The following is a 14008-nucleotide window of genomic DNA, read 5'->3' on the forward strand; positions in this document are numbered from 1 at the left end:
CACCCAAGAGCTTCCATGTCCTTTCTATTTCTGTGTCTGAACAACAATAGTTGCTTGGCAAATGAGGACATGTGAATGCAACCGAAAATATAAACTTATCTTAAGTGAGTCAAATATGCTAAAGTTACTTGTATAGTGTTTGACACAGGATTTGCTTTTATTTGTGGTATAAGCGTCTATATTAACCTTGTCATCTCATCGGCTACTGACAGCCAGATGTTTTTTTTAATGTAATTTAAAATGTTTAAGCCTCTAAGTATTAGGTAGTTAAAAGCACTTAGATGTCAATTGTCCTGTCAAAGCTCCATCATATACTTTTAATTTCTCTAATGATACCATGACAGTTAATGACACAATACGAATACAAAAGTAGTAGGTTTAAACTTCCTTTCGAATAATTTTTATTTTTTTAACTTGCATTCATCACACACAAAGTCACTGCAGTCCAATGAAAGTGCAAGGCAACACATTTTATTTCAAAGGCCTAAATGGCATTAAGGTACAGCATATAAATACTGGTGAATCCAGAGACAATCGTTACAGGATAACACAGACCATTCTTTCTTTTACACACGTTACATTCATGTTGACTTAATGAGACATTTCAACTTAGCGCAGATGTGGAACAAACATAAGAAAAGCCGAGTTGAGAAATCTCAACTCCATGTACAAGTACTGTGATAAAAGAAAAGCCATGTAGTTATACAAAATATGTAATGTTTTCTTAGATATAGTGCTATCACCTTGGGTTATTCCTACCACGGAGAATACCGGTACGCACACCTGAAGGCAAACATATTTCAATTGATATACTTTTTGAGTTACATACAGTAGTAGTTAGCGTTGTAGAGACATTTGATTCAGTACTTAGATTACTGAACATTGTAATTTACATCCCTGCACATGTTTTTTTTCTTCATCTTCAAAATAAATAAATAAATAATCATACAAATATCTGAATGTTGTAAAACCAGATTGATCCAATACATTTGTGCCGTAGTTACACCCCATAACGAAAGTCTCCATGTTGGATCTGATAAAAATGATCTAAAAGAGTGAGTACTTCAGTAATTGTGAGTTCCATAAACTTAGTGCCATAACATAACCCCAGTCGGATTGAATAGCGTTTTTTGTAAGCACTTTTGAAATAGGTGTATCAAGAAAGCCCCATCAGGACTTGTGGGGGAAGACAAAAGAAAAGAAAGCATCCTGCAACAAATTATGCACAGATTCTATAGTTCCTCCTCACCTTTCCACCCAAGCCACCTAATATTGGCAATCGCCACCATTCCAAAACACACATCCAAACCTATATTTTCAGTTAGAAGATTATTTAAGCAACAGCACACGGGCAAAGCTGAAACTTGGAGATGTGGTTATAAGTACAGCTTTGATAAAGTCCTCTCATGTCTATTCTCTTCCTGTAGCATAGCATCTTTTTCCTCTTCTAGTATTTCACCTTCCCATGGACTTGCACATTCACTCCACTGTAGTCCACCATGTACATGGGCCATTGCTACAAGTAGAAAGAGACAAAGCAATAGAAGGATCATTAGAGAGAGGACGAGGGAGACTAGTTATGCTGTTGCAGAAGCAAATTCCTGTCTAATTACACAACCTTATTAGTGCCTTTTACAAATGCCTTTAATACCTACAAATGCAATATAAATATAAAGTAAACTGCATCAAAGTATCAAATCAGAGTATTTCAGTCATGTATTTTTGAGAATGATCACGTAATTACCACGTACCATCACTGGAATCTGATTGGTTGATACCCCTGACTCGGAGGGTAAGGACACCCGGCTGCTCTCCAGGACTCTTTTGCGTTTGCGTCGATTGGTAGAAACCTCTTTCTCTTCTTAAAACACAAAAACAATAATGCCGTTTTGAACATACTGCTAAAGCACGTGTTCTTATAGACTGCATTGCTTTTTTAAATATTTATAAATAGGTTACTGTAGAACAATCCTTACCTGTGTTACATGTTTGGGTGCATATTTCTGCAAAAGGCCTGTAGAAAAGAAAATTAATTAAATATGAATTTAATTTCTGTAAATGACCAGAGGTGAGCCTGGCTTTGCCCACGAGTGAGTCTCTCTACTATAATTTCAACGTGTACAGTTCTTTCATGTCCTTCTTTCACATTTTAGACTTTGTATCCATAATCTGGGATATTTCCACAAACTTCAGATTGACGCTATTATCACAATTACACAGATACTCACTGTAGCTGGCTTTTGATGTTGATGTTGATCTCATCTCGGGCTTGAAGAATCTTTTCCAGGCGGACTATGTCGTAAGTGTTGGGATTTCGGAAGCGAATATCGTCCGGAAGGCCACTAACCTCCACAGACTCGGGACTGGCACGGATCAGCTTGTATGGGACCAGGACAGAGTGGTCCAGGCCCAAAGCATCACCTTAACAAGAATCTTTTCAGTCAGTTTTGGGCGGATCTTAACTTCAACTTAGGTTGAATTTTCACTAAGTCATTCATGGATATCAATGAGAGACTAAGTGAATATTAAACTTAAGTTAGGATAATTTTTTTCACTAATGCTTGTATAGATAAAGCATACAGTATGAATGAAGGATATACACTGACCATATTTCTGGTTGAAGAGTTCTTTCACTTGCTCGCGAAGGATCACTTTCTCACCGATGCAGTTGACCTCTTCCTCATCTGTCATTTCAGGAGGAGAGGAGTCAAACAGAATTGGTGGGAAAATAAAATAAATACATGTACGCAGTTGACTCTGATAAGTGCACTGTTTACTTTGTTTTTGCTTGCTCTGGGTATCTGAATGCTCCTATTTAGTGCATGCATTCATGACAGTTTCAAACCAAGTGTTCTTACTGCATCAAAATGAACATGCAACACAATTATAATGCTCACCACTTATTGAGGCGTAGGCCTTCTTCAATAAAGTGATCCGACGAGGTGCTTAGAGGGAGACAAATGTAATGTCATTATACAACCGAGTGTACAAAACATTCTTGCTCATGCTCTTTCCCTGACATAGACTGACTAGGTGAATCCAGGTGAAAGCTATGATCCCTTATTGATGTCACTTGTTAAATACACTTCAAATCAGTGTAGAGGAAGGGGAGGAAACAGGTTAACCTTTTGTCAATAGGGGGGCGCCATTTCGACTTTGTAAAAATTGGTTCCCAAATTAAACTGCCTCGTACTCAATTCTTGCTCGTACAATATGCATATTATTATTACTATTGGATAGAAAACACCCTCTAGTTTCTAAAACCGTTTGAATTATTTCTCTGAGTGAAACAGAACTCATTCTGCAGCACACTTCCTGTCAGGAAGTGAGATTTCTGAAATCGAGGTCCCTGTTCTAGGGTCAGTTTATAAGTCCCCATGTAAGCTATGGGGCTACATGCACTGCATACGCCTTCCTCTAGATGTCAGTAAGCGGTGAGAATTTGAATGGAGTGGATTGCACCATCTGGGGCACTATAAAAGCTCATGGAACGGAAGTACCGTTCTTTTCAACGGGGCGCCTGGCGCAAGAGGGACATCACAATGGCGTCCTGAAAAGCTTTCGTTTTAGCAGTTCTATATCTCCGGCTCTGATTTAATTTGATTTTTGTCTTAAAAACTTCATAAGGTAGTTAATTTAAACCGACTTATAGCAGTTTATATCAGTTTATTGCGATTTTCTGGGATTTCTTTGTGACGCGCTATCACGAGTTGGACACCTCTCCGGTGGATGGCTAGCGTTAGCTGCTATTTCTACAGGAGAAGAGGACATCTTTCAACCAAAAGACGATTGTTCTGGAGAAAGGACACCTTGCCCAAGATTCTGATGGAAGCTCAGCAAATAGTAAGCAGTCTTTATGCTGTTAATTCGTATTTATGTTGACAAATGTCAAATAATAATTCCGCCATGAATTTCGGTGCGGTCTCGCTTTAGCGCACGCTGTATGCGTAGTAACGTTAATTTTAAAAATCTAACACAGCGGTTGCATTAAGAACTAATGTATCTTTCATTTGCTGTCCAACCTGTATTTTTTTAGTCAAGTTTATGATTACTTATCGATTAGAATAGGTGCCTCTCCAAGATGGCGCCGGACAGATTGCGTGAAGTTTTGGCCACTAATCACATTGTATAACCACGATTTGTGCCGCTAAATATGCACATTTTCGAACAAACCCTATATGCATTGTGTAATATGATGTTACAGGACTGTCATCTGATGAAGAATATCAAGGTTAGTCAAAAATTATATATCTTTTGCCTGTTTGTTACGATCGCTAACCTTTGCTGCTGGTAAATGGTTTGTGTTTCTGGCTATTGTGGTAAGCTAATATAATGCTATATTGTGTTTTCGCTGTAAAACACTTAGAAAATCTGAAATATTGGCTGGATTCACAAGATCTGTGTCTTTCATTTGCTGTACGCTGTGTATTTTTAAGAAATGTTTTATGATGAGTAATTAGGTAATACACGATGGTCTCTGTAGTTATTCTAGTTGCTTTGGTGAGAGTTGTGATGGTGGCTGCAATGGTAAACTATGATTTATACCTGAAATATGCACATTTTTCTAACAAAACATATTTATTGTATAGCATTGTCACGTTCCTGACCTGTTTTCTGTTGTTTGGTATGTGTTTATTGGTCAGGGCGTGAGTTTTGGGTGGGCAGTCTATGTTTTCTGTTTCTATGTTGGTTTTGGGTTGCCTGGTATGACTCTCAATTAGAGGCAGGTGTTTGACGTTTCCTCTGATTGAGAGTCATATTAAGGTAGGTTGTTCTCACTGTTTGTTTGTGGGTGATTGTCGTCCGTGTCTGTGTCTGCGTCTGCGCACCACACGGGACTGTAGCGTTCGTTTGTAATAGTCTGTTCCTGTTCGTGCGTTCTTCATGTTTTATGTAAGTTCTCTCGTTCAGGTCTGTCTACTTCGTTTTGTTGTTTTGTAAAATTATCAAGTGTTCTTCGTGTGTTTAGTTTCGTCTTGTTAATAAAGTATCATTATGTATTCACAACCCGCTGCACGTTGGTCCAATCCTTGCTACTCCTCTTCGGATGAAGAGAAGGAGGAGGCTCGTTACAGAATCACCCACCAAACCCGGATCAAGCAGCGGGTTAACGGACAGCGCACGAAGCAGGATTTCTGGTCTTGGGAGGAGATCATAGAAGGAAAAGGACCATGGGCTAAAGTTGAAGTGAATCGCCGCCCATGGGAACAGCTGGAGGCAGCTCGGAGAGCGGAGGAAACCGGAGAGAGGAACCGGCGTTATGAGGGGACGCGTCTAGCACGGAAGCCCGAAAAGCCCGCAAGTACAACCCAAAAATTTCTTGGGGGGGGGGGCTAAGAGGTAGTGGGTCTAGGGCAGGTAGGAGACCTGCGCCCACTTCCCAGGCTAACCGTGGAGAGCGGGAGTACGGGCAGACACCGTGTTACGCAGTAGAGCGCACGGTGTCTCCTGTACGTGTGCATAGCCCGGTGCGGGTTATTCCACCTCCTCGCACTGGTAGGGCTAGATTGAGCATTGAGCCAAGTGCCATGAAGCCGGCTCTACATATCTGGCCACCAGTACGTCTCCTTGGGCCGGCTTACATGGCACCAGCCTTACGCATGGTGTCCCCGGTTCGCCTACATAGCCCGGTGCGGGTTATTCCACCTCCCCGCACTGGTCAGGCGACGGGGAGCATACAACCAGGTAAGGTTGGGCAGGTTCAGTGTTCAAGGGAGCCAGTACGCCTACACGGTCCGGTATATCCGGCGCCACCTTCCCGCCCCAGCTCAGTACCACCAGTGCCTACACCACGCACCAGGCTTCCAGTGCGTCTCCAGAGCCCTGTTCCTCCTCCACGCACTCTCCCTGTGGTGCGTGTCTCAAGCTCAGTGCCTCCAGTTTCGGCACCACGCATCAAGCCTCCTGTGCGTCTCCAGAGCCCTGTACGCACTGTTCCTTCTCCCCGCACTCGCCCTGAGGTGCGTGCCGTCAGCCCGGTACCTCCAGTTCCGGCACCACGCACCAGGCCTACTGTGCGCCTCAGCAGGGCAGAGCCATCTGTCTGCCCAGCGCCTACTGAGCCATCCGTCTGCCACGAGCCATTAGAGCCGCCCGTCTGTCCCGAGCCATTAGAGCCGTCCGTCAGTCAGGAGCCGCTAGAGCCGTCCGTCAGTCAGGAGCCGCTAGAGCCGTCCGTCAGTCAGGAGCTGCCAGAGCCGCCAGCCAGTCAGGAGCTGCCAGAGCCGCCAGCCAGTCAGGAGCTGCCAGAGCCGCCAGCCAGTCAGGAGCTGCCCTACAGTCATGAGCTGCCCTCCAGTCATGAGCTGCCCTCCAGTCATGAGCTGCCCTCCAGTCATGAGCTGCCCTCCAGTCATGAGCTGCCCTCCAGTCATGAGCTGCCCTCCAGTCATGAGCTGCCCTCCAGTCCGGAGCTGCCACTCAGTCCGGAGCTGCCACTCAGTCCGGAGCTGCCACTCAGTCCGGAGCTGCCACTCAGTCCGGAGCTGCCACTCAGTCCGGAGCTGCCACTCAGTCCGGAGCTGCCTCTCTGTCCGGAGCTACCTCTCTGTCCTGAGCTACCTCTCTGTCCTGAGCTACCTCTCTGTCCTGAGCTACCTCTCTGTCCTGAGCTGTCTCCTCTATGTAGGAGGGGCCTTAGTGAAGGTTCCTGGACCATGGTCGGGGGCGAGGGTCGCCACTCAAAGGACGCTAAGGAGGGGGACAAAGACAGTGGTGGAGTGGTGTCCTCGTCCACCGCCGGAGCCGCCACCGCGGACAGATGCCCACCCAGACCCTCCCCTTGAGTTGTAGGGGTGCGCCCGGAGTTCGCACCTTGAGGGGGGGGGTTCTGTCACGTTCCTGACCTGTTTTCTGTTGTTTGGTATGTGTTTATTGGTCAGGGCGTGAGTTTTGGGTGGGCAGTCTATGTTTTCTGTTTCTATGTTGGTTTTGGGTTGCCTGGTATGACTCTCAATTAGAGGCAGGTGTTTGACGTTTCCTCTGATTGAGAGTCATATTAAGGTAGGTTGTTCTCACTGTTTGTTTGTGGGTGATTGTCGTCCGTGTCTGTGTCTGCGCACCACACGGGACTGTAGCGTTCGTTTGTAATAGTCTGTTCCTGTTCGTGCGTTCTTCATGTTTTATGTAAGTTCTCTCGTTCAGGTCTGTCTACTTCGTTTTGTTGTTTTGTAAAATTATCAAGTGTTCTTCGTGTGTTTAGTTTCGTCTTGTTAATAAAGTATCATTATGTATTCACAACCCGCTGCACGTTGGTCCAATCCTTGCTACTCCTCTTCGGATGAAGAGAAGGAGGAGGCTCGTTACAAGCATATGTTATCAGACTGTCATCTGATGAAAGTGTTTCTTGGTTAGTGGCTATTTATATCTTTATTTGGTCGAATTTGTGATAGCTACCTATGCTGGGAAAAAATGGTGGAGTAAAAAAAGTGGTGTCTTTTGCTAACGTGGTTAGCTAATAGATTTACATATTGTGTCTTCCCTGTAAAACATTTTAAAAATCAGAAATGATGGCTGGATTCACAAGATGTGTATCTTTCATCTGGTGTCTTGGACTTGTGATTTAATGATATTTAGATGCTAGTATTTACTTGTGACGCTATGCTAGGCTATGCTAGGCAGCTTTTTTACTGATGGGGGTGCTCCCGGATCCGGGTTTGGGAGGAACTAGAAGTTAAAGAAGTATTTTTAAGCCTTGAGACAATTGAGACATGGATTGTGTATGTGCGCCATTCAGAGGGTGAATGGCCAAGACAAAATATTTAAGTGCCTTTGAATGGGGTATGGTAGTAGGTGCCAGGCGCACCGGTTTGAGTGTGTCAAGAACTGCAACACTGATGGGTTTTCCACACAACAGTTTCCTGTGTGAAGCAAAAGGAGGTGCAACTAAATATTAGGAATGTGTCCCTAATGCTTTGTACACTCAGTGTTTATTACTACTATACTATCTATGAGTTCACAGTTGACACGGGACATTTCCTAACAAGTCATGCACTTGTTAGGAAATGTGCTTACCGCCCCAATAGGTCCACAGACGACGCACTCACAATCACACTGCCCTAACCCATCTGGACAAGAGGAATACCTATGTAAGAATGCTGTTCATCGACTACAGCTCAGCATTTAACACCATAGTACCCTCCAAACTCGTCATTAAGCGCAAGAACCTGGGTCTCGAGCCCCGCCCTGTGCAACTTGGTCCTGGACTTTCTGACGGGACGCCCCCAGCTGGTGAGGGTAGGAAACAACATCTCCACCCCGCTGATCCTCAACACTGGGGCCTCACAAGGGTGCGTTCTCAGCCCTCCCCTGTACTCCCTGTTCACCCATGACTACGTGGCCATGCACACCTCCAACTCAATCATCAAGTTTGCAGACTACACTACAGTGGTAGGCTTGATTACCAACAACGACGAGACGGCCTACAGGGAGGAGGTGAGGGCCCTCGGAGTGTGGTGTCAGGAAAATAACCTCACACTCAACGTCAACAAAACAAAGGAGATGATCGTGGACTTCAGGAAACAGCAGAGGGAGCAGCCCCCTATCCACATCGACGGGACAGTAGTGGAGAAGGTGGAAAGTTTTAAGTTCCTCGGCGGACAAATTGAAATGGTCCACCCACACAGACAGTGTGGTGAAAAAGGTGCAACAGCGCCTCTTCAACCTCAGGAGGCTGAAGAAATTTGACTTGTCACCAAAAACACTCACAAACTTTTACAGATGCACAACTGAGAGCATCCTGTCGGGCTGTATCACCACCTGGTACGGCAACTGCTCCGCCCACAACCGTAAGGCTCTCCAGAGGGTAGTGAGGTCTGCACAACGCATCACCGGGGGCAAACTACCTGCCCTCCAGGACACCTACACCACCCGATGTCACAGGAAGGCCAAAAAGATCATCAAGGACAACAACCACCCGAGCCACTGCCTGTTCACCCCACTATCATCCAGAAGGCGAGGTCAGTACAGGTGCATCAAAGCTGGGACCGAGAGACTGAAAAACAGCTTCTATCTCAAGGCCATCAGACTGTTAAACAGCCATCACTAACATTGAGTGGCTGCTGCCAACATACTGACTCAAATCTCTAGCCACTTTAATAATAAAAAATTGGATGTAATAAATGTATCACTAGTCACTTTAAACAATGCAACTTTATTTAATGTTTACATACCCTACATTACTCATCTCATATGTATATACTGTACTCTACACCATCTTGCCTATGCCGTTCGGCCATCGCTCATCCATATATTTATATGTACATATTCTTATTCATTCCTTTACACTTGTGTGTAAAAGGTAGTTGTGAAATTGTTAGATTACTTGTTAGATATTTCTGCATGGTCGGAACTAGAAGCACAAGCATTTCGCTACACTCGCATTAACATCTGCTAACCATGTGTATGTGACCAATAAAATTTGATTTGAAATGAAAATTCAGAAATATGAATTGAATATCTGCTTCATAAAATATATGGAGAGTTACCTGGTTTAGGGATGAGTCCTTGGAAAGGTCTGCAAGAGATAAACAAATATGGAATCTTAACATCAATCAACCAACTACCAGGGAGAAAAGAAAAGTAGCAATAGTTTGTCCCAAGGGCCAGTAGCTGAAGATCCCTGCCATATGTCTTATTTCCACAACCCCATGAAAACGTGAAGGAGAACTACCCACCTGGTGATGGTGAAGCAGATCTTGTCGGCAACTGCCAGGATCCTCTCCAGGTTCTGCGAGCCAAAGGTACAGGGTTTTCTGAAGGGGATGCCAGGGGGCAAGCCCTCGATGATCACCGAGCCCGGGTTGCTCTTGATCCTCTTGTAAGGCACTTGGACGGGATATTTGATGCCAAGTGCCTCCCCATACTTCCGGTTGAATAGGTCCTGGACCTGCTCTCTCAGGGTGTTGGCCAGGTCGATCCTAGACAGCTTGGCCTCTAAGCTATCTGTCAACAGAACCATATGACAACATCAGATGACCATATGACAACATCAGATGAATGGAGTAGTTTTGTTTAATTTATTTCATATACACCTTTGCAGCTTGAAGCTGAATTGCGGCATATAAATAGTGCTTCTCATTTTAGAGAAAAAGTGAACAAGCAAGAGGAAAAAAACAATCCTAACCAGGCTCCATATGATATCCACTATGTATTACTCAAAGTATAGGAGGGCAAATTAATGTACCGATATTGAATCAAGTATTTGGTCTCCTTATTACCTGGGAAGCTTGGTCTCTGCATTGCAGCCCCTACGTCTTCTGACAAAGCATCTTTGGAGTCCAGGTCTGTGGAAAAAAAGTCTAAACTTGCAGTGAATACAATCAGTTCACCAGACCTATTTGGAAATATGGATCCAAACCACTGCCTTAAATGTGGAATTACCAGCTCATTTTAATTAATTACAGAGTTAATTCTAATTTATGGGCTCAACATTTTGAACTGATCATGTGTAGAATAATAGTTGCTTTAAAAAGGGCCTAATGGTAACGGACACAGTGGAGAACATTATAAGAGGGCTGGGCCCATTTACACTCAATCAATTCAGTAATGAATCGACATTGAACCAAAATTCACATTTATTTCAAACTATTGAGATATTGGCCATTATATTAAGTGGGGATGTTTAATCTAGTTTGTAAACTTAGTGTTTTTGAATGTTAAAAGTGTTCAAATCAACTGTGATACAATCATTAAATCAGCTGGCATTTAGGATGAAGATGTATTCACCTGAATCACAGGCTGGGAGAGGAGGCGGTTCTAGCTTGACTTGATCTGTTAACAGTTCTGGCCTGGATAGTATACCACAACAAAACATGGTTAGAACTTCATAAAGAGAAGCTTGCACACAAATAATGCTTTTGTGCTTCATTCCTGCACCAACGTGTACAACGTTTTACCTATATCCTCTTCATACAACAACAATAATAATATACAAACAAGGATTGTGTTCCAGGCTGACTACATTGCAGATGCCTTCTATATCTCACAACGCCTGGATAAGTGTTTTACACATCAGTTAACCACATCATATGATATAGCAGTCTGATGCCCGACTGGGCAGTCGATGATGCAACCGTTGGTTGATGTAATGCAACATCTGCAATGTAATCAGCCTGGAATGCGACCAAGACCTTAGTTGCATTCCAATAATCCTATTGAAGTGTGCACTTGTTCACTACTCCCCACAAAAGCATTAGATTGGTGTTGGCATGGGCTAGAGGGTTTCCATATACCAGTCATTTCCTTTCAAATCAATGAAGGGATGTGAACAACTGCAAACTTCTGGAGAAAGGAGATATTATTGGGATGCACCCTGCCCCGTGACAATGTATGACCTCTGACCTTTTGATAACAAAGTGGATCTGGCTGCCAACGGCCAGGATCTTGCGCAGCTTTGCCGCTCCGAAACAGTTGGGCCTACGGAAAGTCATGCCCTCTGGGAGCCCTGTGACACACAGCTCCTCTGGGTACATCTGAAACTTGGAGTAGGGCACCTTTGCAGACTCAGGTAGTCCAAGGGCCTCGGCTACAGAAAGAGAGGGGGATGGGAAATGGAGGAATATGGGTGATTCATTTTATGCAAAAGCCCTATGCTGTTCAATATTTAAATTGGCACTCCAGTCTCCTTTTCACCTCATTAAACACCGGATTTACTTAACAAAAGGCACATCTCAATAGGTGGTACAGGTAAGTCATGACATAGCACAAATGGGAGGGTGGACCTTTCCTCTTTTGTTCTCTATTTCTCCTCTATTGTTCCTCAAGCAAGGGGGAGGCTGATGACATCATGGATTCCGATCAGACTAACTTTTTTTTACCCGTTAGTGTTTGTACTTTACTGTGTTTACACTTGGGATATCGCTTTTCAACAGTGTAAGTTAAAAAATTGCTGGAAGACATCTTTAAAGGCAGTGTAGCACCTACTTCTCAATGCCAGAAACACATATAATAATAGCTTAGAGAACCAAAAGAAAACATACCCAAATTACAAACTCTTAAATCAGTTATAATATTGTAATGTTTTCCTAAAGTTGGGTTTGAGGCTTTCTCCAGGTCAGCTCTAACTTCAGAAAGTCCCCTAACGCCCCTCAATCAGCGTCACAAAGTGGGATACATTGGTGAGAATGAGGCGTGCAAATTGGGTGTCTATGGTCAATCTGCATGTCATATTTAATCCCTGGGAACATCCACGGCTATCAACAATGGAAGGAGGGCATCAGCAAGAACTTGCTTCTCAAAGTGAATGCTGTCCCTACCATCAACGTCAATTCTAAAGCATCTCAAACAGCCAGCAGCATCAGCAGACTGAGCATTATCACAGGCTTCAGTGAGCATGGAAGTGAGCAGGGTAAGTGAAAGATCTAGCTTTCTACCTCTATGCTAACATTTACTAGCTATAGAGCTACCACATGTAGTTCACATCTTCCATCTAAATAACACTGATAAAACGAACCAAATGTAAACATGTCTGCCAGCTGTTGGTAGCTAACTGCTGGTACTGTCCTACTATAAATAGTACAAGCCTATGGGAAAGAGTAGGTTTGACCGCTATGGAGGTCATGGTTACTGTATAGAGCCCTATGGCTGGGGCTGAAACTGTGTGTGTGGATGGCTCGTCTTATGGATCTGCGCGGGTTGATGCATCACCTGCAGCAGAATTTTATTCTACCATCTTCTATGGGCTACTCGAAGATATTCCCTACACCATACTGGTGGCAGATTTTAGGATGGAATATGTGGGGGCTGCGCGTTGCAGTAATTAGTCCGTTCTGTAGCTCTAGGGGAGTTTTCTATATGGCCTGCCGAGTGCGAGCTAAACTGGAATGCTACTCATACTAAAAAGTGAAGTGCCACTTGGTGCGTGCCAGATAACCATGTAGAGGAGTCTACCAGCAATATATTCCTCCACTGTGCGAGTCAGAAATTACGATCTTGTGTTCGGGGCTTTCCCGGTAGTCTTCGTGGTTTTTATATGCACGGAGCATAAATTGTACAATTGTAAACTAACAAATAATTGTTCAAGTTAGAACCCATGTATATTAGTTCATATACAGCACCAACTGGAATTATTCCCAGGATAGTTAAAAACATTTTTTAGAGAATCATTGCTTTCTCTGTGACATCTTAACAAGGATAGAAAATTATGAGCCTGTGTAGAAACGGTTGATGAAGTCTATAATTTATGATTTATTGCTCGAGTCAGTTGCTCTCGCTTGGCCAGAGTCTGAACATTGAGTGTGCAGGTAAGTGTATTAGGCAGCTTACCATACTTAGTGCTGAATAGGCTTTCCACTTGCCTCCGAAGTTGGAGGATAATTTCACCTATGTCCTCAGCTAGATTTCCTTTCCGGGAAAAAAAGCAAATGAGGAGAAATGTTCACGAGTGTTTTATTCAGAGCTGAAGAAAACGACCTGATTAGTGAAGAAGAATGTGATACATGTAAAAGTTACAACAGATTCCAATGCATTAAAACTGCAGTCTGAATAAACAATGGCCTGAAGGGGTAAAACAGTTGAACTAAACTCATGAGGCATTTATACATTATATTAATCCAGAATCAATTTAAAAGTGCAAAAGTGAAAAATCACAGATTACACCTTTAACAATCAATCATTTGAAATTAATTTGTTAGGCTTCATCCAATGTAAGCATACAGTGCATCCAGCTGAAAGATCTTAGAGACAGGTTGTCCATCCTATTTTTACCTTCAGAAGATCTTCTGAGGCCTTGAGAAGCTGGTTTAGATGAAAGTGCTTCAGCTGAAAGGAAGACGGCAAAGAGGTGAGCAGGGTTGGCAAGTCTAGCTAAAAAGGTTTCACATTGGTACTTACAACTCATGCTACTGTTTGTCAAGCCAAGATATACTGTTTAAAAAATGACAAAGCTCAAACAACAGTAGAACCTCAAAGATACAAACCTCAGAAATACAGACTGACCGGTCAACCGAAATGGCGTATTAAATTAAAAAACAACTAACTTTTACAGGCTACCGACAAACATAAATGTTCC

At 43.4% G+C, this 14008-nt stretch overlaps 1 protein-coding gene across 3 annotated transcripts in view; it reads right to left on the reverse strand.

The window, feature by feature from the left end:
• Window positions 1-455: 455 nt before the first annotated feature.
• The window catches only part of LOC120031764 (general transcription factor II-I repeat domain-containing protein 1-like), a 41474-nt gene continuing 27921 nt past the window's right edge, over window positions 456-14008 (reverse strand). For 2 of the 3 annotated variants that reach the window (XM_038977569.1, XM_038977588.1), the window contains exons 15-27: window positions 13705-13758; window positions 13264-13341; window positions 11341-11524; window positions 10726-10787; window positions 10218-10298; window positions 9675-9942; window positions 9486-9514; window positions 2898-2945; window positions 2607-2684; window positions 2229-2421; window positions 1977-2014; window positions 1752-1861; window positions 456-1516 (exon numbers count right to left, since the gene is read on the reverse strand). In XM_038977569.1, coding sequence (XP_038833497.1) covers window positions 1448-1516; window positions 1752-1861; window positions 1977-2014; window positions 2229-2421; window positions 2607-2684; window positions 2898-2945; window positions 9486-9514; window positions 9675-9942; window positions 10218-10298; window positions 10726-10787; window positions 11341-11524; window positions 13264-13341; window positions 13705-13758 — 1292 coding nt within the window. In that variant the 3' untranslated portion in view covers window positions 456-1447. The remainder of the gene's footprint in view (window positions 1517-1751; window positions 1862-1976; window positions 2015-2228; window positions 2422-2606; window positions 2685-2897; window positions 2946-9485; window positions 9515-9674; window positions 9943-10217; window positions 10299-10725; window positions 10788-11340; window positions 11525-13263; window positions 13342-13704; window positions 13759-14008) is intronic. The other variant, XM_038977578.1, reaches the window with a different exon arrangement.

The sequence above is a fragment of the Salvelinus namaycush genome, chromosome 3, assembly GCF_016432855.1.
Source record: "Salvelinus namaycush isolate Seneca chromosome 3, SaNama_1.0, whole genome shotgun sequence".
Lineage (NCBI taxonomy): Eukaryota > Metazoa > Chordata > Actinopteri > Salmoniformes > Salmonidae > Salvelinus > Salvelinus namaycush.